At 38.3% G+C, this 26,252-nt stretch overlaps 1 protein-coding gene across 1 annotated transcript in view; it reads left to right on the top strand.

The window, feature by feature from the left end:
• bmp2k (BMP2 inducible kinase) overlaps nt 1–26,121 on the top strand; it is a 54,858-nt gene extending 28,737 nt beyond the window's left edge. Inside the window, exons 4-16 of the mRNA XM_044108085.1 lie at nt 134–276; nt 2,097–2,218; nt 4,446–4,527; nt 7,036–7,168; nt 7,963–8,066; nt 8,145–8,224; nt 8,790–8,941; nt 9,599–9,774; nt 11,559–11,687; nt 13,446–13,663; nt 14,619–14,791; nt 15,817–15,921; nt 24,098–26,121. Of these exons, the coding sequence (XP_043964020.1) occupies nt 134–276; nt 2,097–2,218; nt 4,446–4,527; nt 7,036–7,168; nt 7,963–8,066; nt 8,145–8,224; nt 8,790–8,941; nt 9,599–9,774; nt 11,559–11,687; nt 13,446–13,663; nt 14,619–14,791; nt 15,817–15,921; nt 24,098–25,416 (2,936 nt within the window). The 3' untranslated portion in view covers nt 25,417–26,121. The remainder of the gene's footprint in view (nt 1–133; nt 277–2,096; nt 2,219–4,445; nt 4,528–7,035; nt 7,169–7,962; nt 8,067–8,144; nt 8,225–8,789; nt 8,942–9,598; nt 9,775–11,558; nt 11,688–13,445; nt 13,664–14,618; nt 14,792–15,816; nt 15,922–24,097) is intronic.
• Nucleotides 26,122–26,252: the final 131 nt, after the last annotated feature.

The following is a 26,252-nucleotide window of genomic DNA, read 5'->3' as shown; positions in this document are numbered from 1 at the left end:
ATCAGACGTATCATCTATTGATATATATAGTTATTGATTTATTGTCCAGCCCTAGTACATGCAAATATTCAGTTATTGTATTATTATACACCGTGAATTGGTAGATTGTGTTGAAACTTAGCTTTTTTTGCAGCGGGTCAGGTGGTGAAGCAGATGAATCAGCGGTTAAACGTGGGCTTCAGTGAGGCGGAGGTCCTCCACATCTTCTGCGACACCTGTGAAGCTGTGGCCCGCCTTCATCAATGCAAGACTCCCATCATTCACAGAGACCTGAAGGTGAGGAGAGCGTCCGTCTGTCTTTCCTTTTCTATCCAGGTTCTGTGTTTCCTCTGCTTCCTTCGAGTCCAACAGTCGGAAAAGTTTAGAATTTTCTAATTCTGACAAGTTCAGTAGTTGAATATCCAACCGAAGTTATACAGAAGTTTGTTGGTGGTTATGAACGTGTTGCGAAGGTCGGCCATCTTGTTTGACAAGCTGTTTTACGACTTCTAATTATTTGGACTTTGACTTCAGGTCAATTCTATAACGGAGTATTGGAGACAAGCAACAATTTTAAATTTTTTTTAATTTTTATTTGTAATGTAAAGCGAGGGGTAAAAAAAAATCAGTTCTTGTATGAAAGAAAGTCAGACTTTTTATTTTATGTTGCCCAGTTCTTGTCTGTATTTTGACTGAGAAAACGACTTCAGTTCCTGGAAAAGGAATGAATGCACCTTTAATCGTGAGATCCGTAAACCTAAACCCATCCACACACTGCAGTTCATTTGCTGCCTTCACTTTCATTTGCATAAAACACACGAGAAGTAAAAACACGAGGATTTAAACCTATCTGATCAGCAGACTCGTTTTAATTTCACTTCTCCTTCTTCATTCTTCCGCTTTTCCTTTTACACTCAGCGGAAAGCTGTCGACTGATTTCATTTTTATGGGGTGGATTTTGTGTCGGGAGTTTGGCAGGGAGCCATTTTCACCTCGGTTCTGCTGATGCTCGGAGTCTGGTGGTTCTTTCCCACCCTGGTTTGAATTCTCCCCATCAGTGGGCCGCTGTGCTGCGTCCAGTTGGACGGGCCTCTGAACAGTGCGGTCCCTTCAGCTCCAGAGGCCTGTCCTCTGTCTGCCGTCTATCTGCTCAGCCTACACAGCTTACGTAACATTGCAGGGACACAAAAGAGCGTGGAGGCCCAGTCACACATCGCCAGGGGAAGTGAGACTGCAAAAAACAACAACAGATCCTTAACCCTGAGCTAACAGATGCAAACACTAGATGTTCTTCTTGTTTTATATTCTAAACATCTGGTTTCTATGCTAATATGTTAGATTTTTCTTGTAATCGGTTCTCCACTCGGTAGAATTGGCGTCTAGGAAATGTTTCAGAAAACTCCCGCAAACAGAGTGTCTCCATTTCGTAGTTTTTAAAATGTGAATTTGTTTATTTCTCTTAACCTTTGACGACACTTTCTCACAAACAGCTGTGCTCCAATCAGAAACAGCATTTACAACATGCAAAAAACAGCAGGGACTTCCTGTTATGCTGGAAAATGTTGCATTGTTTGGTGAGCAGGGCTCCTTCTGGGTTTGGAGACATATGGACTGGAATTTTATCTTTTAACAATAGAAAGGTGTTTAAGTTTTATTTTTCCCCCTTATTCCATTTTTTTTCTAGTGATTTTCTTTCATCTGATGCTATTTTGTTTGATTTGCTGCATCTAAATTACAAGCTGACTTAACCGTCCAAGAAATTACTCAATAAGAGTAAAAAAAGTATTTGGTAAAAAGTCTACTCTAGTATTCTATATTTTTTGTAACTTTCTGTGACCGATCAGGTTTATCGGGTGTGCATAAGAGAGACCTTTTAAAATATTAAATTTTGTTGTATTTTTGTAATAAATATTATAAAATAGTGAATTGAAATTGTCTTCTTTAGTTCTTTTTTATTGTTTTTATCTCTAGAAAAGTATGAAAGCTTCCATTGCAAATAGTTTTATCGTGCTTGCACTTTACGAACCCTTTGTTAATGCTGCAAATGTAGTCAGAACTATGGATGGTAAATATAGAAGTTTGAGGATTTCTAAGGTTTTATCTGTGTGTTTCGTCAGGTTGAAAACATCCTTCTGAACGACCAGGGAAACTACGTCCTGTGTGACTTCGGCAGCTCCACTCATAAGGTTCTGTTGCCACTGAAAGACGGAGTGACGGCTGTGGAGGATGAGATAAAGAAGTAAGCTACCAGCGCCATGCTTGGCTTTCACTACGAAAGAAATGTTCCTTCATGGGTTCATCTCAATACACTTGAATATCATTAAAAGTTACTTTATTTCTGTAATTTAATTGAAAAACAAAACTAGCAAAAGTGATAAAATTAAAGTGTTTTTGTTGATTATGGCTCATATAGTTCGGTTTGTGAGAATATTTGAATAAAATCCACTCAACAGCGATTAGGGCCATTGCTTATGAAGCAAGATGTTAATGGGAAGTTGAGTAGTAGGAAAAAGTGTGGCAGAAAACGGCGAGCAAGAAAATTTTGAGAGTCACAAGCTGTGGACTGCAGCTACCGCGCATCGTATGTTCACAAACTGCAAAAACACAAAATTCTGCCAAGTGTTTTTGGTCCAGTTTTTAGTACATTTATCTTGATGCATTTGAAGTAACACAAAACTAAGATGTAGCATCTTCTTTTACGTCAATGATTCCTTGATACTGATGCAAATATGGCAGATTATTTCACTTATAAAAATACATTTTTCCCATATTATAAGTTAATTTATCTGCCAACGCAACAAGTAGTCTTTCATCAATATTATAGAATTATTTACTTAAAACAAGCTCTTCTACCTTACTGAAAAGTTACTTAGAAGTTAGATTTGTCTTATTTCAATTGTACCAAGATACTTGCACTAGAAATTATACAAAAATACTTGGTAATATTTTGTCTTTGCAGTGCAAAGAACATACATAGTTTTTCTTTCCATGCATTTTGTTTTGTTTCTGATTGTTCACTTAATCTTATCAGCTGTATTTGATTTGTTTATTTCACAATAAAAAAAGCGACAACTGAATATTCCCTGCAGTACATTCACACATTATTAATCAGTTTTTCTCAGCTGTGAGCCATAATCCTGGAGATTAGCAGAAATAAATGATTGAAATACATCACTTTGTGTGAAATAAATATATACGAGTCGCTTACTGAACTGAATTATCAATATAATTTAAGTTTTTCACACAGGGAGCAGATCTCAGCAGCATCACGGTTACTCCTCTATCAATCCTGCGGCGGCAAACACGACTTTATTGACCCTTTGCAAATGGTGGTTTATCAGGCGGTCGCTGCTTCAGGCTTTCTCTGCTGCTCTCCATTGTGTGTTTTTATATTTACAGAGTAAAATCTCTGATCGCTACATCTGCTCTGGTCTGTTAACTTTCCCACATTTACAGCTGGAATAAAGTGCAACGTGTGGCGCTTATCAGCGGTTTATGGCTGTGTGTAAACCTGCCGTCTGCATCAGATCAGAAAGAAGAAACTCTGACTGCCCTGACTCAGGAAAACTGTAATTTATTCTGTTAGAATTTTGATTTATTAGATTTAAAGAGACTCATTTCTTTAAATCTCTGCATCTCTACCTGCCAGTTTGCTTTCAGCATTATTAATGTTAAAGAAAAACATTTTAAATCATTGTATGTGATACATAAAGGTAAATCTAGATTGGGTGAACATATTGGAGTCACAAGTTGCATTTTCAAAACTTTGTCAATATTCTGCTAATGTAAGAAGAAACATAATTGTCCAATTATGGTTTTCCCAATAAAAAAATGCAATTCAAATCACGTGAAAAAATTTAACTGAAGTCCTTAAAAACATCCTCCAACTACTTCCTGTCGCTGTCGTCTTGTGGTTTCCGACAGTAGTAACATCCAGTTGCTGATGCAAAGAAAATGTTTCCATTGCATTAATAAACAGTTTCTGTTTGGTCTATGCTTGATTTTATCACTATCCCCCAGGTAAACTCTATTTTCCTGATCTTTCATAGTATTGTGCACTTTTGGAAGAGAAACAGGCCCACAGCATCACAGATCTTACACCATACCTAACAGAATATACCATCAGCTTAACTTTAAACTGAGATTATTGGAGCATTGTTCTGTTTTGATGCGATTTCCTGGCTTCAACACACACATTCCCAGTTTGACTGATGCGTTTTCTTTACTTAAGTCTTTGCCGTTTTAAAGAGTAGCTAAGACTTTTTTTTTTTTACATCACATTCCTACCAAAGAAAAGTTATGAAATACTGAACAAAATTTTGTGGCAATTTGATTAGCAAAACTATATATATATTTTTTTCTAATTTTAAAACAAATATTTCCCAACATGGAGTTAGAAAAGGAGCCAAATCTTTGTAGTCTGACCTTTGACCTGTCTTTGACGGTTTCCTGTTGTTGTCTTGCAGGTACACGACCCTCTCATATCGGGCCCCAGAGATGATTAACTTGTACGCAGGGAAAGCCATCACCACTAAGGCTGATATCTGGGTAAGCAGCGGCTGCGTCACTCCAACCCAACAGGTTCTTCCTCTCTCCGCTCACCCTGGGCGTTTCCCTCTCTGCTCCTCTCCAGTAATCTGTCCGTTCCTTCAGAACAAAACAAACCAGAATGCTGTCCTGCCTTATCTTTGCTCCTGTTTTTTTCCCTCGGTTTGAGATTGGGATTAGGATACCCCGCCCAGGACTTTTATGTTTTTGAAGGTTTGAAGCACAGTAGCTGCTAAAAGTAAATGCTGAATATTGGAGCTGTAATGATTAATTGTGATTAAGCGATTACTGAAATAATCAACTAGTTTACTACATGGAAAATATTGACTTGTATAAAAAACACTAACAATACAATAAAAGGAGTAAGTAAGCCGAAACTGTACAGAAATATGTGCAATTAGCTTTTAAGATGGAAGGAAAAACACCTTTGTCTGTAATATATATTAATGCAGAACTATTGATTATTATTAATAATCAATCAACAGATTAGCCTCACATTGTATTGGCAAGTTCAACAGAAACAGCTGAGTTTTTAAGGTGTTACTATTTTTAGTTGCAGATGCATTGTTTGCTACAAAATGATCAAGTGTTCACTAAACAAATGCTACATTATTGCATTTATTTTAAATTTCTTTTCTTATCTAACAAAAGAAATGTAATTCTTTATTTGCATTTTTAATGGTTTCCTAGAATTTTATTTAAAAAGGCTTAAGTAGTTAAAAGAAAACTCTGCATAATGTGGCAATTTTTAATCAGATTAGTCAATTAATCCTGAGAATAACTGATTACTAGAGTAATCGTTAGTTCCAGTGCAATATGTGCACTTCCTAATTTTCATCTTTGCATAAAAGCTTTTGGGTTATAAACTAACTGACCTGAAGTTGTGCACCAGATTTGAATTGCTTTTTGAGTGGAGAACTGTGGAAAAAGGAAAAAAGTTAAATTCTTTGAAGTTTGTATCATCAGCGTGTTGCTTATCTGCAGCTGAGTTTTTTCCATGTGGATTCGTCATTTATTCTCTTCTGAGGAAAACTTTCCAGCTACGTTTCTTCCCAGACATAATACTGGTTTAATTAAAGTTTGTATATTCATCTTATCTACTTTGAGTTTTTATGTTTCAAAAGTTTATATCTCAGATTTTCAAAGATGAAGCTGTAGATTGAAACTAATGTGAAGCATTTCTTGCAGTCAACATGCAACTGTTTGTCTCCACTTTTCATGGTTCAGTTTTTGTGTCCATATTTTAAATTACTTCCCAGAATTAGTTAATGCTCAATATTTTATTTTATATACCACTTTCTAATAATAAGTTATGATTACTTCATTTCTGTCTCTTGGTTTTATAAACTGTGATTTTAATCAAAAAGGTGAAACTCTTCCCCCTACTGGTGCATGTTTGTATCTGCAGTGAGATGTGAAATGTTTATCTGAAGGTTTTTACTTTAAGGCCTCTTCAGTTTGGAAATATGAGGAATTAATGTGTTTCCCAGTTCTGGATAAAAACACAGAATGTAGAATGAAAAAATAAATAATTTTTTTTTCCAGTTCCACACTCTTTCTCTATTCTATCCTCTCAAAATCAGTAACTGTCAAACAAATCATCAGACAATGTCAAGTTTAATGTTGCCTACAATACTGCAGAAGGGAATCTTCCCTTCAAGTCCAAAATATTTTTTTATTAGAAAAATTACTTGAATGAAATGTTCAGATTCTGAAGTTTATAATCAATCAAAATGAGAAATACTTTATTATTTCACATATTCACTTGAAAATGTTACCATTGATTGTAACTTTTTAATCTTTTGGGTGCCTTACTAAATTACTAAAGTACTTGTGTAAGAAAACTTAGAATTTCAATTTTATTTTAGCATTTCATTCATATAGTTTATCCTGAAAATTTCATTTTGAGGTTTAAAATTTTATCTCCTTTGAAGCACTTTAAACACTTTCTCAGTAAGTTACTTTTACTGTAAAATTCTTCATAATAGAAATAACTTCATGTTTACTAAATTGTCAATTATTTTACGAGTCAATATTGCTATATTGGGCAGTGATTTAAAACAGTATTTAACCTGTAAAACTGCAACGTTAAATACGGTGCGGCTGAAAATTTGGTCACACCTTCAGTCCAGAATCCATCTTCTAGAAATATCTTCCATAATTTGAACTTTAATTTGAATTTAAAGTTTCAGGAAATCTTAGTCTCCTGAAACTAAGATTTCAGGAAACTTTTATCTGGCAAACCATGGAGTTTTGACATAATTCTAAGTTGTTGGGTTTTTTTTGTTTACAGATGAAAATAGAGCGATAAAGTCTATTTTGTTTCCACAAAAAACTATTTGAACTGTTTTAGAACAAAAAGTTGTCTTAATGTAGTTTATATCACCATTTGCTAGGTGGCTAATGACTGAGGCCTTGTAGATGTTTCTGGAAAATTCATGAGACTGATGATGATTTGTTGATGCTGTGTTTGTAATGTAATGTTTGTGTATTTGTTTTTACACACAGGCGCTTGGATGCTTGTTGTACAAGCTCTGTTTCTTCACACTTCCATTTGGGGAGAGCCAGGTTGCCATTTGTGACGGAACCTTTATTGTTCCAGATAACTCCAAGTTCTCCACCAAGTTGCACTGCTTAATCAGTAAGTACACTGGAACAATGCTGCATTTTAGTAATCAAATATTCTGATGATTAATCGATTAAGAATCAAGAAATTGGCACAATCTACAGATTTTTCATTTAACCTCTGAAGCTTTTCTCATACATCATTAGAAATACTTATAAACAAAATAATTGAATTCTATTTTAGGCAATAAAAAAAGCTAAAATTGCTACTTGAGTAGTTTTATGTAACATATTTTCAGACGGAGGTGTGTTTATCTTAAATGCAAAATTATATAGATATTTTGTTCCGTTTTGGCTTAATTACTCCTCTGAGACAACCTTTTTTTGAGCACAGTTGACTAATTGATAACTAATTGGGTTGACTATTATTTTAATAATAAATTAATCACAATCAATCGTTTCAGTGCTACACAGGAAAACCAATTATACTGGTTGTGGTCCGATTCAACGTTCTGATTACACATCCCTGATTGTGATGATCTGTTTTAATGACCCTGAATAAGTTTGGAAAGTGAAATGTTTTATTAAACCGCTACCTTGAAATATGTATTTTCTTCTGTAATTAACTGGATTTATTTGAGTGTTTTCAACATCTGCAGCTGGTTTATTCGTCTTTGTTCTGCTTGTTCACATCTTGTTCCTGTTTGAACCAGTCCAGGGCCGTCAGTCGAGACAAACCGGGTGCTTTGAGTGATTTCACTTCCCTAAACAGGATCCTTCCTCTCTGCTCGTCCTTTAAATGTTGGCGCAACAGCTCCCCCGTGTGGCCCAACAGGCGAGCTGCACATTAATGTGTCCGCTGTGTTTCAGGATATATGCTTGAACCGGACCAGGAGACGAGACCAGACATCTACCAGGTGTCCTACTTTGCCTTTAAACTAGCAGGAAGAGACTGCCCAGTCCCAAACCTCTCAGTAAGTAGCTGCAGTGAGGCGGTGGGATGTTTTTAAGATCTGCAGGCTGATCTTAAAAACCCGTCTTTGTTTCCCCAGAACTCTCCCATCCCAACGTCGCTTCCTGAGCCTCTGACAGCCAGCGAGGTCGCTGCTAAGAAGAGCATGACTAAAGCCAGGTATGGAGCTGCTCGCTTAATAAGAATAAAGATCAACGTAACGGCATGCTGCACTTCCGGGTGTAGCTTCACCACAAAATACTAAAGCCTGAAATATTATTTCAGTATTTTTTTAGATTTGGAAAAATGTTTGATTTAATTAATTTCCACATTCTCTAAATCTTGTCATTCATCCCTTCCTTTATTGTCCAAACTGATTTCTTTGCTCCCTCCCTTTTTTATTTCCTTCTTTCTGTCTTTTCTTCCCCTTTCTCTTTTTTGTGTCTGTCTGTGTTCGTTCTTCTCTTTCCTTCCTTCTGATGTTTTTTCTTATTTTCTTGTTTTGTTTCTTATTTCCTTTTTGTCTTTGTATCCTACTTTCTGTCCTTCCTCCCAGTTTCTGTGTTGTTAATTCAGGATTCAGTTATAAATATCAGCCATAAATAAATTGAATTTCAGTATTTTTTGTATTAACATTAGCTTAACCTAAAGCATGGAGAGCTCCATAAAATTGAGTTAGATAAAGTTTGGGAATATGAAGGAATCCTGCAAGTAAACAGAAACTTCTGTCCTTATTTTGTTTTAGGATAACCGACTCCGTGGGTCCAACAGAAACATCCATCGCTCCCAGGCAGCGGCCGAAGGCGGCGAACAGCAACGTCCTGCCGCCGCTCACCAACACCGTCACGCCTGTTAAAATGGCCGTGCCTTCAGCGCCCGTCAGCAACGGCCAGAAAGGTCAGGCCACTTTCCCGCTCAGTGTGTTTTATGGCTCTAGGTAACTCTTCTGGTTTAAAGCAGGGGTGTCCAAAGTGTGGCTCTGGGCCATTTGTGACTCTTGGAGTGATTTTGTGTGGCCCCCAACTGCAATTCAAGAATGATATGAGTTTGGCCAGATACACGCTTTTTATTTTTAATCAGGGTGAAATTATTACAGTAGGAAATGTGAAGGACATCACAAAGTATTTCTCTTCATAACCACAGCTATATTGAAACCTTTACGCAAAAGCTGGCTTTGCTGCGCTTAGGTCAGCTTTTAGTTAATTTATTAAATTTGGCTAAATATAACAAATGTTTTAAAGAGAATGACTCAAATCTTATAACACAATAAATTTCTTCAATCGAGCCCAAAGGAATTTGAAAACTAAGAACTGAAATGTGCAAAATCATTTTAAAGTTTCGGATCTACAATGAATAACATCCAGTCTCTACAAAAACGGCAAAATCAGACTTTAAAGCAAATTAAATATATTTTGATTTTCTATTTATTTGTTTGTTTATTTTTTAACTTTCTTTTGCCTGTGAATACTTTTCACCTGTCTATTTTGGCCCGCCTGAGAAAAAGTTTGAACACCCCTATTTCAAAGTAATAAAACCGTCCTTGTGTCTGTCCAGCTCCCACTCCTGGATCGGGACAGCCGTCCGTCCAGACGGCGCCCGGCAGCCAGCAGCACCGCGTCCTGCAGCAGCTGCAGCCTGGAGATCTGCGCCTCCAGCAGCTTCAGCAGCAGCAAGCCGTGCAGCAGCAGCAGCAGCAGCAAGCTAATGCTCAGCAGCTGCAATACCTGCAGGTATCAGGCTGCCATCAGTCCCCAGATCAAACACGGCTTTGGTAGAAATGAGTTTTATTCAGAAACAATCATTACCAGTAGGTGTGGCAGAGCAGTGGTGCCCAAGTCGGTCCTCGAGGGCCGGCATCCTGCATGTTTTAGTTCTCTGGCTGGTGGTAGTAACAACCTTTTCAGCATGTCAGTGTTCTTCATTTGATCCAGGTGTGTTAAACCAGGGAGAGAACTAAAACATGCAGTTTGCCGGCCCTTCAGGACTGACCTCAGGACATCACTGTGTTAGAGGAATAGATAATCAGAAGCACACTGCAAAAACACAAAATCTAGTATTTTTGGTCTGTTTTCTAGTGTAAATATCTGAGTTCACTAGAGTAAGACAAAACTAACTTACAAGTAATAGGAGCTGGTTTTAAAAAGTACTAGTTTCTCTTATGATATGAGAAATATGCCTTGTTATAAGTGAAATAATCTTACAATGAGACAAGTTCTTTTTCGTCAATATTGAGGAATGATTTACTTAAACAAGCTCCCATATCTTTCTGAAATATTACCTGTAAGTTAGTTTTGCCTTACTTGAAATGCGACCAAAATGTTTCTGCAAATTAGTGTTGCTGGTTTAAACATGAAGGCTGTAAAGGTTTGACATGCAGGTTAGTTTAGTTCTTATTGATTTTACGTTTTGTTCTGTACGTGGCTCAGTGGAACGGCGTACTTTGATTAAAGCGCAGACTGGAGAGGAGGAATGCAAGCTTTCTCTGCTTAAATGGTCTGAAAGACTTTGGAAAAAATAAACCAAAACCAGAGACCTGAAATAAAATGGGGTGCTTTCATCCAAATGGATTGAAGAAAAGCAAAAATATTCAAGACTAATCTATTAATAATGGAGTACAAAAGAAGTATAGTTTATTGTCCCTCAGTGGAAATATGCAAATGAAATGGCAGCATAAAGTTATGTAGGTTCACAGAAAAGTTACAAAAGTGTTAAAAATATATTTAAAAAGACATATAATTAATAATAATATACTGCACAAGATAGTAACAGAAATACTGAGCAGTTATCAGAAATAGAAATATTGTCCTTGTAATACAAGGGATGTGCAACTTATCTTATAATATGTCTATGTATTAAACATCAATAACAAAATAATAATGCATATTATTTATAACCAGAGGTGAACGGAATACCAAAAAATTGCACCCAGCTAAGAGTAGAACTACAACATATTTTTTAACTTAAAGTAAAAAGTACTTAAAAAATGTTACTCAAGTAAATGTAACTAGTTACTACCAACCCTATTTATAGTTAACTGTACATTTATAAAAATCTCAGTGCTACAGTCGATAAAACAATTAATATAAAACGGCAACAAAGACCATAAAATCCACATTTAAATATAAAAACACTGAAAAAGATAGAAAATTCTTTACAGTGGAGTTAATCAGTATAAATGCAGAAAAACAGATGTGCAATAACAGCAGAAGTATCATTTAACAGTAAGTAAATTGTCCAAACACCATCAGGAATGTAAAAACTTTGTTAGGAGCAATAATGTTTGTAGAGTCTAAAGCTGCTGGTATCGCTCCTTTATGAACTTCAGATACAGCAGTTTGTCAGATACAGTTTGTTCTAATTCAGCTTCATGCATATAGAATAATCAGAACCTCCTCTTTTTAAAATTATTCCTGCTGTTTTAATGAGGAACATGATGATGATCAGCTGTTTATGCACCGCTGGTTTTAGCTGGATGGGTAACGATGCTCAAAGATTTTTTTCCATCATGTGTCAGTACCAACAGGCCGTGCAGCAGTCCCTGCAGCTCCAGCACCAGCAGGCTCTGCTCCAGCAGCAGCAGCAGATGATGATGATGCAGCCGATGTATCAGCAGCAGGTCGCTCAGGCTCAGTACGCTGCCATGGTGAGTTCTGCCAAAGCATCCATGATGTCCTTCCTGTTTGAGATAAACACCCATCAGACTGAGTTTATTTCTTTTTGTCATTTTAAAGCTTTTCCGTCTAAGTTGTGACAGAATTTCAGGGCATATTTCACCCAAAACTGCAGTAAATAGTTTGATCAAATGACAGTGAAACACATGGAGGCGCAGCATGAAATATCACCGAGCTGCATATTTCATTTAATGTCAGAATGGCTCCAGTTTGCTTTTCTCTGCTCCCAAAACTGGCAGCAAGTCCTCCTTCACTCAAATCTCCCCCTGGTCTCTGCCAAGCAGCATCAGAAACAGACGCTCAAACTTCCTACTCCATCTCTCCAAACATTCAGAGAACTCGTATTTACGCAGCTCCTGAACCAAACACACAAACACAGGTCCCCCAAATGTGCGCCGTAAGGGCGCCGCAATTTTTAGCCCGTCTCTCCCACCGAACACGCACCATCTGCTTTGTTTCAGAAGCAATCTGGTCCGAGCGAAGCCACCGGGGGATCGAACAGAGGGTGGAAATGGAGCGTTTTGCACCGACATACGAGGCGGTTCACAGGAAGGAGGGGGTCTTAATTCCCCGGATACCTGCTGAACATTTAAAGGAAGAGTTCAAAATTTTGCAAGTTTGAAATATACTTTTATAAATGATTAATCACATTAACGGTGATTAATCGATTATTAAAATAATTGTCAACTGACTTGGTAATAGATTAATATTTAGCTGGAGTATACAGACTCCGGTTTGGATCCAGGTCATCATGCAGCCGGCCAAAAACTATTTGGTTTTATTCATAATCTGTATTGTTGCTATTTTTCCCTGACCTGTCTGCTGAGTTCGTTGGTCTTCAAGACGCTGTTTGTTTTCTACGTAACTTTTAAGGCCATAAACAGAGCAGCTGGATTTATAAGATAAAATTACACACAGCTGGACTCCGTACTAAGTGGGGGGTGAAACGATTAATCGTGATTAAATAATCATCAAATAGTTTAGTAATCAAGCAATTGTTAACTAGAGTATACAAACTAAAAAGAGCAGTTTGCTGGGAGAAAAATGCATTCAGAGCAGTAATTAAGACAAAAGTGTACAAACAAATGCATTTTAAATAAATTTGTCTGTTCTACCCAAAACTTCTCAAGTTTTGGCTTCACCAGGGTCAAATTCTGTAAAAAAGAAAATAATAAAAAGATCTCCTATTACCATCTATTGCTTGATGTTTAGCAGAAAGTGCTGGACTTTTCATAAATTGATGTTAGGTTTTTTAATTCCTTTGCTTCAAATTATGAAGCGTTCACTAAATAAATACTTTGTTGTTGTATTTTGGTCAATAAAATGTTTTTCTTATTTATAAAAGAAATTTAATTGTTTATTTTCATCTTTTATTATATTTGTAGTATTGTTTAATAATTGTTTAAATCAGAAATTAGCAGAATGTGCCTTTTTTATCCGATTAATCGATACGTAATCGTCAGTCGCAGCCCTAACGTCAGAGTTGAATATGAAAAGCAACAGGAAGAATATTCCAGGATCCTCCCTGCATGTTGAGCTCTGATTGTTTCAGTTTTTGTTTTCTGCTCTTTGACTTTCATTCCTTCATCCCTCCCTCCCACCATGTCCCCCAGCTTCCCAGAACCACAACTGGTTTCTAACAACATTTCATCATCATTTTTGCACCATGAAGTCAATGGTCCGTCCTTCATTCCCGTCCCCCTCTTCTCCCTCTCTTCCTTCCCTAACAGCTGCACCAGTACCAGCAGGCTTTTGTCCAGCAGCAGCAGCATCATCATCACCACCACCAACAGCAGCAGCAGCATCCCGCTCAGCAGCCTCTTCCCTATATGTCTTCCCCTCTTGAGTTCCAGATCCCTCTGGGTTCTTATAATGCTGCCACGCCCACAGCTGGAGCTGGACCCATCGCTGGACCATCACCCGTGGAAACCTCGTACACTAACCCCAGGTAGCACATTTTCAATTTGCCCACAGTGTCATTCAAGTATTTTAAGGTAATTTTTCAAACTTTTCCAGCATTTTGGAGTTAAAAACAAAAGTTTCAGTTCACTATTATGTGACATAATGTATTCATGTTACTTTACAGCTGTTACAAGGTAAATCAGGGAGTCCCAAACTTTTAACCCATTAACCTCTGGCTTGGAACTCCCTTGTTGAAAATGCTGCAAAATATGTAAAGAAACCCGCTTTGAAAATCAAAAATAAAAATTAGGATTTGAAACGTCTCACCTTGTACATCTGACTGGTCAAAAAACAAAACACTAATTTAACTAATTGTTCCATTTCTGTATAAAGTTATTGAAAGTGCTACATATTGAAACGGCTAAGTAATGTAATAAAGTGGAATCTAATGTTTGATTAAAAACCTAAATTTGGAAAGTGTTATTTACATTTGGAACCAGATATTTTCATACACTTAATAAAAGCACAATTTATTTTCTCACTGTCTGAAGTTAAATCAAACTAAACTTCTTTTGCTTTAGGTTAGCTAGAATCACCAAAATTATTTCTACTTGCTAAAAGTCAGAAACCCTCACCCCCCCCCTTTTTTTCAGGTATTTTTGTGCAACTTTCTTTGTATATTATGTTTAGGCAGGTTATTTGTGCTGGAAGTCGTTGGTGTTGGCACAGTTTTCTTCAATTGATTCTATGTGATTAATACACAATTTCTCAGAGACCTATGAATCTGTGTAATTGAAATAAAAGGTAAGCTTATACTTTAGATGTTATTTATTCAAATTCGGTGATTTTAAAAAAAAGTATTTAATCTGTATTGTTTATGTTTCAAAATCTGGTGCAGGAAAAGTTTAAAAACTGGCCTTGAAAATGTTTGAAAAGTGTTTAGCGGTAGGGAAAGGATACGATCCCTGAGGTTCATGTGTTCCTGTTTCCTCTCTGTGCAGGAGAAACCCCCTGCTGGCCACAGACGGTATCACGCCGACTTCCCAGAGCAGCAGCAGCAGCAGCGTCAGTCACCCGCCCGACATGTCGGGCTGGAACCCGTTCGGAGAAGACAACTTCTCGAAACTGACCGAGGAGGAGCTGATCGACCGAGAGTTCGACATGCTCAGAGCAAGCAAGTCAACTTTTCTCTCTTTCCTCAGAGTTTGAATCAAAGTTTGAATCTCAGAAATTTTCTAGAGTTTTTTTCTTGTTTTTTTTCCCCCACACTTGAAACCACATATTTTCATAAATTTAATAAAAAGACACATTTCTAAAATTAATTTACACTTAATTTTAGTGTAAATCAACTTCATTGTGTGACGTTAATATACATATATTTTGTTTTGTTACTCAGAATGATGGAAATACTTATATTTCCTAAATGCAACTAAAATATTTTAGATTTTTTTTATAACTTTCTTTTTATGTTGTGTTTAAACATTTAATTTGAGCAGAAAGGTAATTTTTACAGTTCAATATACAGTTGAAACCAAATATTTCTTATGCCTAACAAAAATAAATTTTTTAAGTTAATTCAAACTGTTTTTGTGTTTTGGGTCAGAACACAAAAACACTATTTCTATTTGGTTAAAAAAAAACTATTGAAACTCAGAAATTTCAATGTTTTTTTTATTTTTTTAAATTGTTTTTGTATAATTTTCTTACTAGCAAATTTTTGACTTTTTGAGCTCAAACAAGAAGATTTCTGCAATTAGTCTCAAGATTAAACTTTTTTCTGGAAAATATTCAATAATTGAAGCTCAGAAATGTCCTTATTTATTCTAGAAAATTTCTAAAATTAATCTCAAAATGTCAGTTTTTTTCTATCAAATTTTTGACTTTTGAATCTCAGAAAATGAAAAAAAAATTCTAGAAAATTTCTGAGCAATTTTTTTCTAGCAATTTTTGACATTTCAAGCTTAAAAGTTTTCTTTTTTTCTAGAAAATTTCTAAGATGAAGCTCAAAATTTCAGTCTTTTCTTTTGGTGTGGAAATAAACAAATTTTTTTTTAATCTACCTTAATTTTTTGTCGTATTTAAAATATAGTGAATTTAACTTTCTACTCCTACTACTTTCTGTAGATGCCCTGAAAGTATCTCAAGAAGCCGTCTTTTGTTTCTGTTTGTAACTGGGACGATCTGCTGATCTCCAAACAGAGAAGCCAGAAGAGCGAATGGTCGGCGTGGAAACGGACCTGGCGCCGCCTGCAGCTCTTCCGCCGGAGGATCTATTCGGCTCGGTCCCCTTCGTGGCCAACGCAGGCAAGTCTTAGAGGAGTCTCTGCCCCGCCGGCCCGGTACTGTGGAGCCACCCGAGCCTCCAGGCGGGAACCCACAATAAACCAAGTTCCACTGGTGCAGACGTAACCAGGAAGTCGGTTGCTGCTCCCGCTTTACCCAGGTGGAAAATTAAAGGCAGCCATGTTCTCCAAATATACTCGACACTGGGCTCATTTATCACTAGTTACCACTATTCTGCTCTAACAGACATTTATGCAACATGCTGAACTCTGCTCTGCAGGAAGCCAACGGTACCGATGTGTGGGCGGAGCTTCGAGTCTCTGCGTTGACGCATTAGCGCTAAAAGCAATACGAACACCTAACAGGGCTGCTACTGCAAGGGCTGAATGATTCTCATCAGAAAGAAACACCAACTAGATCAAAGTATAGAAAAGTAATTCATCTCACTGCAGATTTTAATGTTTTTTTTCCTGGTTTCTCGTCATGGTGCTCATGTTACAGAATCAGACATTTAGCATCAGAGCATCCCTGGAGTTACATATCTGTGCCTGATGACCTCAGTAAAATCTGTTTTACTACTTTATTGATTATTTAGCTGATTTCTAATGCGTTTACTGATTTATAAAGTGTGTCAAAGTCCAGGGTTGGTTTTCGTTTCGCTTTTTGATTTCGTCAGTGACTACAGGTACATCTCAGTAAATTAGAATATCATTAAAAATTGATTTTAATAATTCGATTCAGGAAGTGAAACGAAGCGGTGAAAACTAAAACTGTAGTTTCTTATGGGATGCCTCTTGAGTCCATGCACTAAGCAGTTGGTTGGGGCTCCTTTGGCTTGAATTACTGCATCAGTGTGGCGTGCCATGGTTGGAGATCAGCTTATGGTTCTGCTGAGGCGTTTGGGAAGTCCAAGTTTAACAGCAGCTTTGTCTATGTTGTACACTGCAGTTTTTCCATCCAACTTACTTTCCATTAACGTTCTTGGATACAGCATTCAGTTTCTTTAAGACTTTTTTCTATTGCAACTTTTTGTTAAACTCGGTAGAATAAATGGTTGGAATCTGTTTGCACTTTTTGAATTGAATGTTTTTTTTATTTCTATGATCTTCTAATTCGAGATGCACCTGTAGGACCCGGTTCTGTTCGCGGTACTGAGCCCGTCTCACAAAACACATTTTGTTTACACCGTCGCCCATCGACACTGCAGACATTAGAAACTGGAGCCTGGAGATGTTCTGATCCGCTCTGATCCAGGCTGACGCGCTCGCTAAGTGTCAAATAATCAACGGCAGCAATAAGCTTCTGTGCCTCCTTTTCCTTCCTGCTTCTCGATGTGAACTGGTTCTGTAGGCTCGATGGAAACGCTGTGGAGTAAACGTAACTATAAGCTGTGTTTTTATATTTTCTAGAAAGAGTGAGAGTATTTTGTTTTCGGTTCAGTTGGAGCGAATCGAGGCAAGACGGCGATGCAATATAACCCTGTGAGCACTTGAATGTCAGCAGGAATGTTTTTTTGTCGTTTCTTTGTGAGCTGAAGTTTCTGTTTTTGAAAAATAAAATAAATTATGCTGTAAAAAACTATAGCAGAGAATTGGGGCCAAACAGAAATATATGTTGTTAATTTCCAACCAATAAATTTATAGAAAAAATTTTAATTTGCAAAAATAAATACCTTTTTTTTTTTTAGATTTAAAGTATAAATCTACAATATTAAAATTAAGTCATGGTAAAATATTCTCTAAAATGTTAAACTTTGCTTAAAAAATAATGTATATGAAGACAGATTTTCTGAGATTATAAAGTCAGATATTTCTCATAAAAAGCAAGAAATTTTCTGAGACTGAAGCAAAAAATTCAGGAGTTGTACGTCTGAATCTGTAAAGTGTAAATGTTAGATCCGATTTCTCTTCCTACGTCAGAACAGGGTCTCCCGGGTCAGAACGGGGTCTCCCGGGTCAGAACGGGGTCTCCCGGGTCAGAACGGGGACTCCCGGGTCAGAACGGGGACTCCCGGGTCAGAACGGGGACTCCCGGGTCAGAACGGGGACTCCCGGGTCAGAACGGGGACTCCCGGGTCAGAACGGGGACTCCCGGGTCAGAACGGGGACTCCCGGGTCAGAACGGGGACTCCCGGGTCAGAACGGGGACTCCCGGGTCAGAACGGGGACTCCCGGGTCAGAACGGGGACTCCCGGGTCAGAACGGGGACTCCCGGGTCAGAACAGGGACTCCCGGGTCAGAACAGGGACTCCCGGGTCAGAACAGGGACTCCCGGGTCAGAACAGGGTCTCCCGGGTCAGAACAGGGTCTCCCGGGTCAGAACAGGGTCTCCCGGGTCAGAACAGGGACTCCCGGGTCAGAACAGGGACTCCCGGGTCAGAACAGGGACTCCCGGGTCAGAACAGGGACTCCCGGGTCCGGACTCGCCCTGAACGCTTTGATCTCCATCCAGAAATCACGGCTGAGACGGTGAAGAAGATTCAAGATGGCCGCATTGAGTCTGGACCCAATTTGAGCTTTTGATTTTAGGACTTCTGGCTGTTTTTGTCACAAATTTCTGACTTTATAATGTTACAGATTCTTTATTATTATAATATTGCAGAATATGTTGATATTTTAGATGTGGAAATTTACTCTTCTGTTTCCACATCTACAATGGCCCTGATACTCTGTGGTAAAAATTGCATCAAAGAAACAAAATCAACCAAACAAAAAAAAGACCAAACAGATTTTATTCCCTTTTCATTCCTTCAGGCTGGCATGAAAAAAATTTGCTCCAAATTTTTGATCAGCCTTCCAGCTTCCTGTCTCTGTGCCATCACACTTTAGGTTTTCCTTCTTCATGGTTTGTTTTTCTCTCTCAGCTTTGCAAACGCCGCTTCCTGCTTCAGGCTGGCTTTTCTACGTTTGGGGTCAGAAACCTTCAGTTTGGGAGACTTTATTTGCTCTTTGTTGTTTTAGTCGAGGCTCATTTGCAAAGAGCAGAGCTGAAACCAGTCGGTTTATTTTGTATTAAATGATTCAACATGCAGGGTTTCCTACACATCCTTAAAGCTTTTTCCAAATTTAGATTAGTTTGGAAAAACAAACATAATGTTGGAGAAACAGGTTAATGTGAGGTTAAGCTCTTACCTGCCAATTAAATTTTTTTTAGTTTATTTTCAAGATATCCATCTGTAAGATACCAGGTAAGCACTGCCAAAACACAAAATATTGCCAAGTACTTTTGGTCTAGTTTATAGTGTAAATATCTTATTACACTTCAAATAAGACAAAACTAACATACAAGTAACTTTTCAGCAAGATGTAGGAGCTGGATTTGAGTCAACAATTACTTAATATTGATGAAACAGTGCTAGTTCCACATCAGATTATTTCACTCAGGACATTTTTCCAGTGCTATAAGTGAAATAATCTGCCGATGACATAACACTTTAAAAAAAAATAAGTGTTAAGGTAATAGTTACTTAAAACAAGCAGCTATTTCTTGCTGAAAAGTTACTTAAGTTTTGTGTAAACCACAAATACTTGGTAATATTTTGTTTTTGCATTTTGATTCAAACGTGTTTTATCCCAGTTTTTATATCTGGAGGTAAAGATAAAAACAAAAAGAAAATAAACTTTGTTGCTCAAATATTGATACTTTATTCAGGTGTGACTCTAGATTTAGGTTTCTAATATTTCTCGACTTTTTCAGTCTGACATCAGGATTTATGATGTCATAAAATGAATTTTTATTTTTGTATTTGAAACTTTTCATTATTCTGTTGAACAAACGTGATCAGAAAACTTTTCTAGCTCTCTGACAAAAAGCTTCAACTCATAGTTTCTCTTGTAGATTCGGATAAAAACGACGATTTGACGAGTTGAGTTTAAAGTTTTCGACCCTTTCTTGGTTGTTTTCTGTTTGTGGCACTTTGCTGTTTGGCTGCAAACGCTTCCTTTGAGTTTCTGGGCTGCATGTCTGTGAGCCGCCGTCGTCGCTCAGTGACTTCCTCCTCCATCTCCGTCGTCCATTTTCTAATTTTCTAATTTTCTTTTAGCCGAAGGTAAGTTCTCGTTCCCGCTCACATCGCCGCCTGAACGGCTTCAGTTCACCTCAGTTTGTTTTTCGCTCTTTCCGTTCTTCATTCAGTGAGACAGCCATACTCAGAAACATCTTGTTCATGTGTTTTTGGTGGATGGAGCCAAAAATAAAGAAATTTAAAAAAGGGACAGAGAGCCATTTGCTGCACTTTACAGCAGAACCAGATTATTGTCCCAGTTGGATCTCTGAATATAATGTTACATGTTTACATTTCTGTATTTTTGTTGATCTCAGTATGTGTTTAATCGTTTTTTGTTTTGTTTTTTTTTTCCCCCCACCCTGCAGAGGAGTTAAAAACGTTTTTGGTTCTTACCAGACGAGAGCGGCTCCCCGTCACTAACATGTCTCATTCCTGGTTTTCTGCCCTGTAACATTCTGTGAGTGTGAATGTATTTCTTTATAGAATGTTCCTGACAAATAAAAAAGAGCATTTCAAATCAAATTTCACTTTTGGTTGTTTCTTTAAGTCTCTCCACCAAGAGCAAGATGTTCCTGATGTGGCTGTCTCGGTTTGAGCTCTGAGACCCAACACAAACTGGTTCTGGTTCTGTCCTGATCAATGGGAAATGTAGCTTATTTCCAAAGATTGGAAAATTTAAATTATGGTTTCTTCAGTACAACTTGACCTTTTTTATCCCAGGAGTTGAGTTTTTCATAGGGCCGATTGATTATTTGATCTTATCGAGTAATCACGGTTTTTGGGGTTTTGGAAGATTTAATTTTTGGAAAATTGGGATTTTTTTTTCTGTTTGTGTTTCCATAGTTCAGCACAGGCGGCCATCTTGTTTGACAAGCATATTTTACAGCTTCTGTTTATTTAAAAAGAAGTTTGTTTCTTTGCATTTTTATTGCACTTCTAATGAAAATCAGACGTGAAAAAGCCGATTTTTCTAAAAATAACAAATCGGTAAAAGGTGATTTAAAAAAAAAAAAAAATCCAATTGTCAACTAAAAAGCCTCAACAGGAAAACAAATGCCTGATTTTCTGTGTAACTGATTATAGAGATTGATTTAATCTAAGCTAATATGGGCCTGATTATTGTCAGCATTTTGGATTTTAACCAATCCAAGTCAATAAACTCTTAAAATATCTAACATTGGACTAAAAATAGATGGAAAATTTTTTGTAAACTGAGTCATTAAAGTTGAAATATAAAATATTTTGTAATAAGCACAGGAAGGGTATCGAACAGTTTTTGGAGAAGGTAGGTCGGCAAAGTCGGGTCCTCGAAACAAAATGTCACATCATTTTGTTATAACCACATGAGCAGAAAGCTTGGTATTTTTTATTAATTACAGGAAATTACTCATTAAAAAGCTTAAATTTTGTGTATACCTATTATGTATTTAACTGTTACAAACCGATTAAACCTGCTTAAAAACAAAATAAAGAAAAGTTGAACTGAGACGCTGAAGATGAGCCGTTTGGAGAACAGATTGTCTACAACGTAAATCTTTTTAAGGTTTTAAGTGTCAAAGAATGATCATAAATTCCCAAAGATGACTGAACTGGTTTAACTTTCCTTTCTTATTAGAGTGAAATGTTTTTCTTATTTAAAATTTCTAGTACAGAAAGAGTAAAAAGGAAAAAAAATAGCCCTGTAAAAAGCAGAAAACAAAAAAATGTCTTTAAATTTCAAAAATCAAACCTGAACTTTAAGAAATGCAACAGTTTTATATAATCTAATCCAACATAAAGGTCAGGATTAGATTATAACCCGAGTGATTTGTAATTTCTGAAATTTCTTTTAAAACTTAATCAAGAAAAACTTTTTTTATTAACAATACAAAAAGACTTTTTTATGATAAATCTTAGATTTCAGTCTGTTTTCATACTTTTTTTCCTGACTGAGTAAAAACCTCAATAGTCAGCAAATCATTTTTCATAAAAGGAAAATAAACAGTCAAAATAAAACCATTTACAGCTGTAAAAACCTCCGGTGGATAAATAAGTTTAACAGGAATAATTTACTATAACGGGACACATTTTGTAGGATACAGTGTCTGCCGCACCAGATTTTCAAACAATCCCATTTCCACCATTTGTTGGTTTCTTGTGAAGAATCTGCGTGGCTCGTAATCCCACACCTTATTCCCAGTCCAGAGGAAAACAATCTGACGTCTCCGAGCGATTAAAGATGTTTTTGGAGGTGAACCTGATTAAAGTAATAATCTGTGACCGGTGCAGTGAGCGGAACAGATGCACGGCTCTGACTAATATCCCGGACCCGGTGGATGGCGGCGCCGCCTCGCTTCCTGCTTTTGGCGGATCCGCGGCCTCGTTCTGCCAGTTTGGAAAAGGATGAGGAGAGGTTTGAATTTGTTCGTGTTCGCAGCAGGGGGTTCCTCTGATTTAGAGCTTCCTCTAATCAGGAACAATTATTTGGCTTCTTCAGTGTGGCACCATTTACGTTCAGTACAATTGGAGGCTCTCCACTCGCTAATTAGGCTAATTTTTTTAGTTGCCATTATGCAAATGTTTTGGACATAAAATCACACAGAGGTTCTATTTTTTTGTTCCGTCGGATGCAGAATTTTCTTTTCTTTTTTTTTGCTTCGTTTTTTCTGACTAAAAGCTTCAATCTTTTCTGGGAGATTTGATCTGAGAAGTAATTTTGTGGATCTTGGAAGAGGCTCAACATCTTATTCCTCCGGCTCTTTAAGCCCTTTCATCTCACTGCGCGGTCCGAAGTCACAGCAGCTTTTCCACCATATTGCTCCTCTTCTGTTTCAATGAGAGACAAACTGTTGTCGGATAATTATTTCAAAGTCAAATGGGTTCAGTAATGCTGCGTGTTAAGGAAGTCGAGTGGGTTTTGTAGGAAAATGAAAAGATTTCTGCAGTTGGAGTATTTCAAGAGTTAGTTTTCTTGAAAATAAGTTGAAAATGTAAGTATGTTGGAATGTAGAAATGTTGTGTTATGCTTACAGAGTTTCATATGCAAGCATATTTTTGGAAAGTTTAGTGGAAGGAAAAAGTGTGCATGTAGATGCATCACCTGGACTATGGAGAAAAAGAACGAGGACTCTAAAGTCCTGATCTCAGGTGAAAGTAAAGTTTGCATTTCATTTGAAAGTCAAGGTCAATCAATTGATCAGTAATGATCAACTGAGTTTTCTGAAGTCCACGCTCAATGCAGCTGGTGCGGTTTGCTTTCACACTGCACTCTGTCAAACAATCCAAACTCATAAAACAGGTTCCATAAAGGGTTTTGGTTTGTTTGCCAGTGCAGTGTGAAACCAAACCGCATCTGCTAAAAATGAATGTTGCAACTTTGGTCCCAATCAAACCGAGTCTACTAGATGTGAAAACATCCTTTAGAGCGGTTTGTGGCGCTCATGCAACCTCATTTGCATTTGAAGTGCACCAGAACTCACTTCAAACAAACCCAGACCTAGGTTTGTAGGTAGTCACAGACAAAAGAGAAATTCTACAACCACTAAAATCTGATAACTGTTTACATTTTATAAAGAAGGAAGTTGTGTTCAGTATCTTCAAAGGTTATCGTGTCGTTTCCTTAAATTGTTCTTAATGCAGCGCCACCGCAGGCAAGGAGGGGAACTGTTTTTCAAAGGGTTTGGTTTGTTTGGCAGCGCAGTGTGAAAGAAAACCACCCAAGGTGAAAATCTAACAAATGTTGCAATCTTGGTCTCCCATCAAACTTAGTCAACTGGACTACCAGGAATGAAACACACTAAATGTTTTTGCTAGATGGTTGAGTGTTGCCTTCAGAAATCACAGTTGACTATCCCAAGCGAACCGGACTTTCAAAGCAAACCAATTAAAGTGAATTAAACATGACTGGTGTGAGTGAACACTTAGAATCCTTCATTTTTATTTGCTCTGAAAGCTTTATTGAGATGCTGGTTTCATTTCCAGCAGGAGTTGGTACTGGCCCACATTGCCAAAGGTACCAATACCTTCAATCAATCCATGACCTTAAATGTCAAGAAAATGAGACGTTCTAGACAAGCTTAAGCAACTTCATTATTTTGATCCCTTTAAAAAAAAACCAAAAAAAAAAACCTTCAAACTTAAGATTTTTAAATATCTGCAGGGTTTGAGATGAAGCTAAAACATTTTACGTGTAATTTTTTGATTTCTGCACAGGAACTGGTGTGATGCAGAGTGGGCCGCCTGTCGACGAGGTTCCTACCGATGTCCAGGCCCCCGTCGAGGATCCTCAGCTGGTCAAGGAGCCAAAATCGGGAAAGAAGAGCAGCTGCAAACTCGCCGATGAGTCCGACAGCGACTTCGAGTCCGATCCTCCTTCTCCAAAAAGCAGTGAAGACGAAGAGCAGGAGGAAGAGGAGGCCTTGAACAGCGAGCACGGTGACGACACCGAGCCGGAGAATCTGGGTCAGAGGCCTCTATTGATGGACTCCGAGGAAGAGGAAGATGAGGATAAACATAGCTCAGATTCGGACTGTGATGTCAGCAAGGTCAAAGGCCGTTCAAAGAAACCAGCCGCCGCTAAAGTAGCCAATCCTACCGCTTCCAGGAGTCCTGGTGGGCGGTGTAAGCAGAGTCTCATCACCCCTCCAGTGTCTTCCGATGGAGCAGAAGGTGTGGACGTGTTCGGCGCCGTTCCGTTCGTTGGCGGAGCGTCGCCCGTCGGACCCGCAGAGGGCAACGATATCTTCACCAAAGCGCCTTTCCAGCAGGTCAGTCAGGAGGAGCCGGCTGCTGATGAGTTTGATGTTTTCACCAAAGCCCCGTTCAGCCGGAACGTGTCGAAGTCCGGAAGGAGCGGCAGCCAGACGCCGCCCCTATCCCCGGAAGGCACCGACGTCTTTGGCTTCTCTCCGTTCCAGCCGGGCCATACTGAGCCTCCGCCTACTTCCCGGAGCGCCGAAGACATCTTCCAGTCGCCATTCGAGGAGCTGTCGGGTCTCCAGCAGAGGCAGAAGCAGCGCAGCCTCCAGAAGTTGTCTTCCCGACAGAGAAAAACCAAGCAGGAGACGACGGCGGGGGGCAGCAACGGCAAGCGGCACCACGGTACCCCAACCGGAGGACGCAAAACCAACAAGCCGAGCTACCGCACTCCAGAGAAAGTCCGCAGGCACAAGAAGGTGGGCCGCCGAGATTCTCAGAGTAGCAACGAGTTCCTGAGCACCTCCGACTCCAAGGAGAACATCAGCGTGGACATCAGCATGGCCGAAGGGAAGGACACCATGGCGCCTCTTCCGGTGGACGACGTTCTTCTCGACCCGTTCGGGGCCAAACCCTTCCACCCTCAGTACCCAGGCCTTGGCGACAGTAAACCTGACATGAGCACCGCCAACGGGGGAAGGATCATGGATGATTTCGGCGCGGTTCCCTTCACGGAACTGGTGATCCACAGCGGGCCGCAGCAGCCGGTCGTGGCACCTTCGCAGCCGCTGGACCTGGACCCTTTTGGAGCGGCGCCATTCCCCTCCAAGCAGTAACTCAACATGTCTTCCGCCAGTAGCTGTTAACCCACAGCAGTTTTTATTTCTATTTTTTTGGGTTTGGGATAATTTCTAATCAGCTTGAATCCTGCGGAGTGTTTCTCTCTGCGCCTGCCTTCTATGCTGCATCTCGATGCTTTTAGGAACTGAGAGTTTGTACTGTGATTTAATGTTAATACTTGACTTTCTAGTCTGCCTTGTGATAAGTTTTAGCACCAAGAAGCCTTACCCGAGCTGGGCCCGACCCGCCGCACAGTACCTCGGTAAAAAAAAAAAAAAGACGAAAATCTGCATCGTTTGACATATTTTGGGAGCAGCGTTTAACCACTTTGTCGTCCTTTTTAGGTTTTTAATCTATGCATACTTTCCCTGCAGCCAGTGTGGGAGTGGGTGCATTTCACTAGAAGGGAATTTTTATTTTATTTTATTGTATTGTACTTTACTAAAGAAAAAGAAACTTTTTTTTTTTTTTTTCATTTTTAGACTCTTAATTGTTCTTTGTAGCAGAAAAACCTCTGCTCAATTATTGGTTATTTTCTTTTTTTATGAACTCAAAATAAAAACACAAAGCTGCAGCTGTCACTTGTGGAGGATTTGGTACCTGTGGAGCATTTCTGATGAATTCTGACTAGTTTGTTGGATTTTATTGAACAGTTTATTAGACAAACATGTGAAGCGTATTTTATTAAACAGCCTTAAAAACAAATGTAGCTACACAGCTTCTCTTTTAATAACCAAAATGGAAAGAAGGAAGTCTCATTTAAAAGTCGCAGATATAAAAGACAAATGTACAAACAGTACAGTTTAAGTCCATTAATAATTTAAAAAATGTC

The sequence above is a fragment of the Gambusia affinis genome, linkage group LG03, assembly GCF_019740435.1.
Source record: "Gambusia affinis linkage group LG03, SWU_Gaff_1.0, whole genome shotgun sequence".
Classification (NCBI taxonomy): domain Eukaryota; kingdom Metazoa; phylum Chordata; class Actinopteri; order Cyprinodontiformes; family Poeciliidae; genus Gambusia; species Gambusia affinis.
The sequence above is the reverse complement of the archived record's forward strand: the minus strand, read 5'-3'. Positions and strand labels throughout refer to the sequence as shown.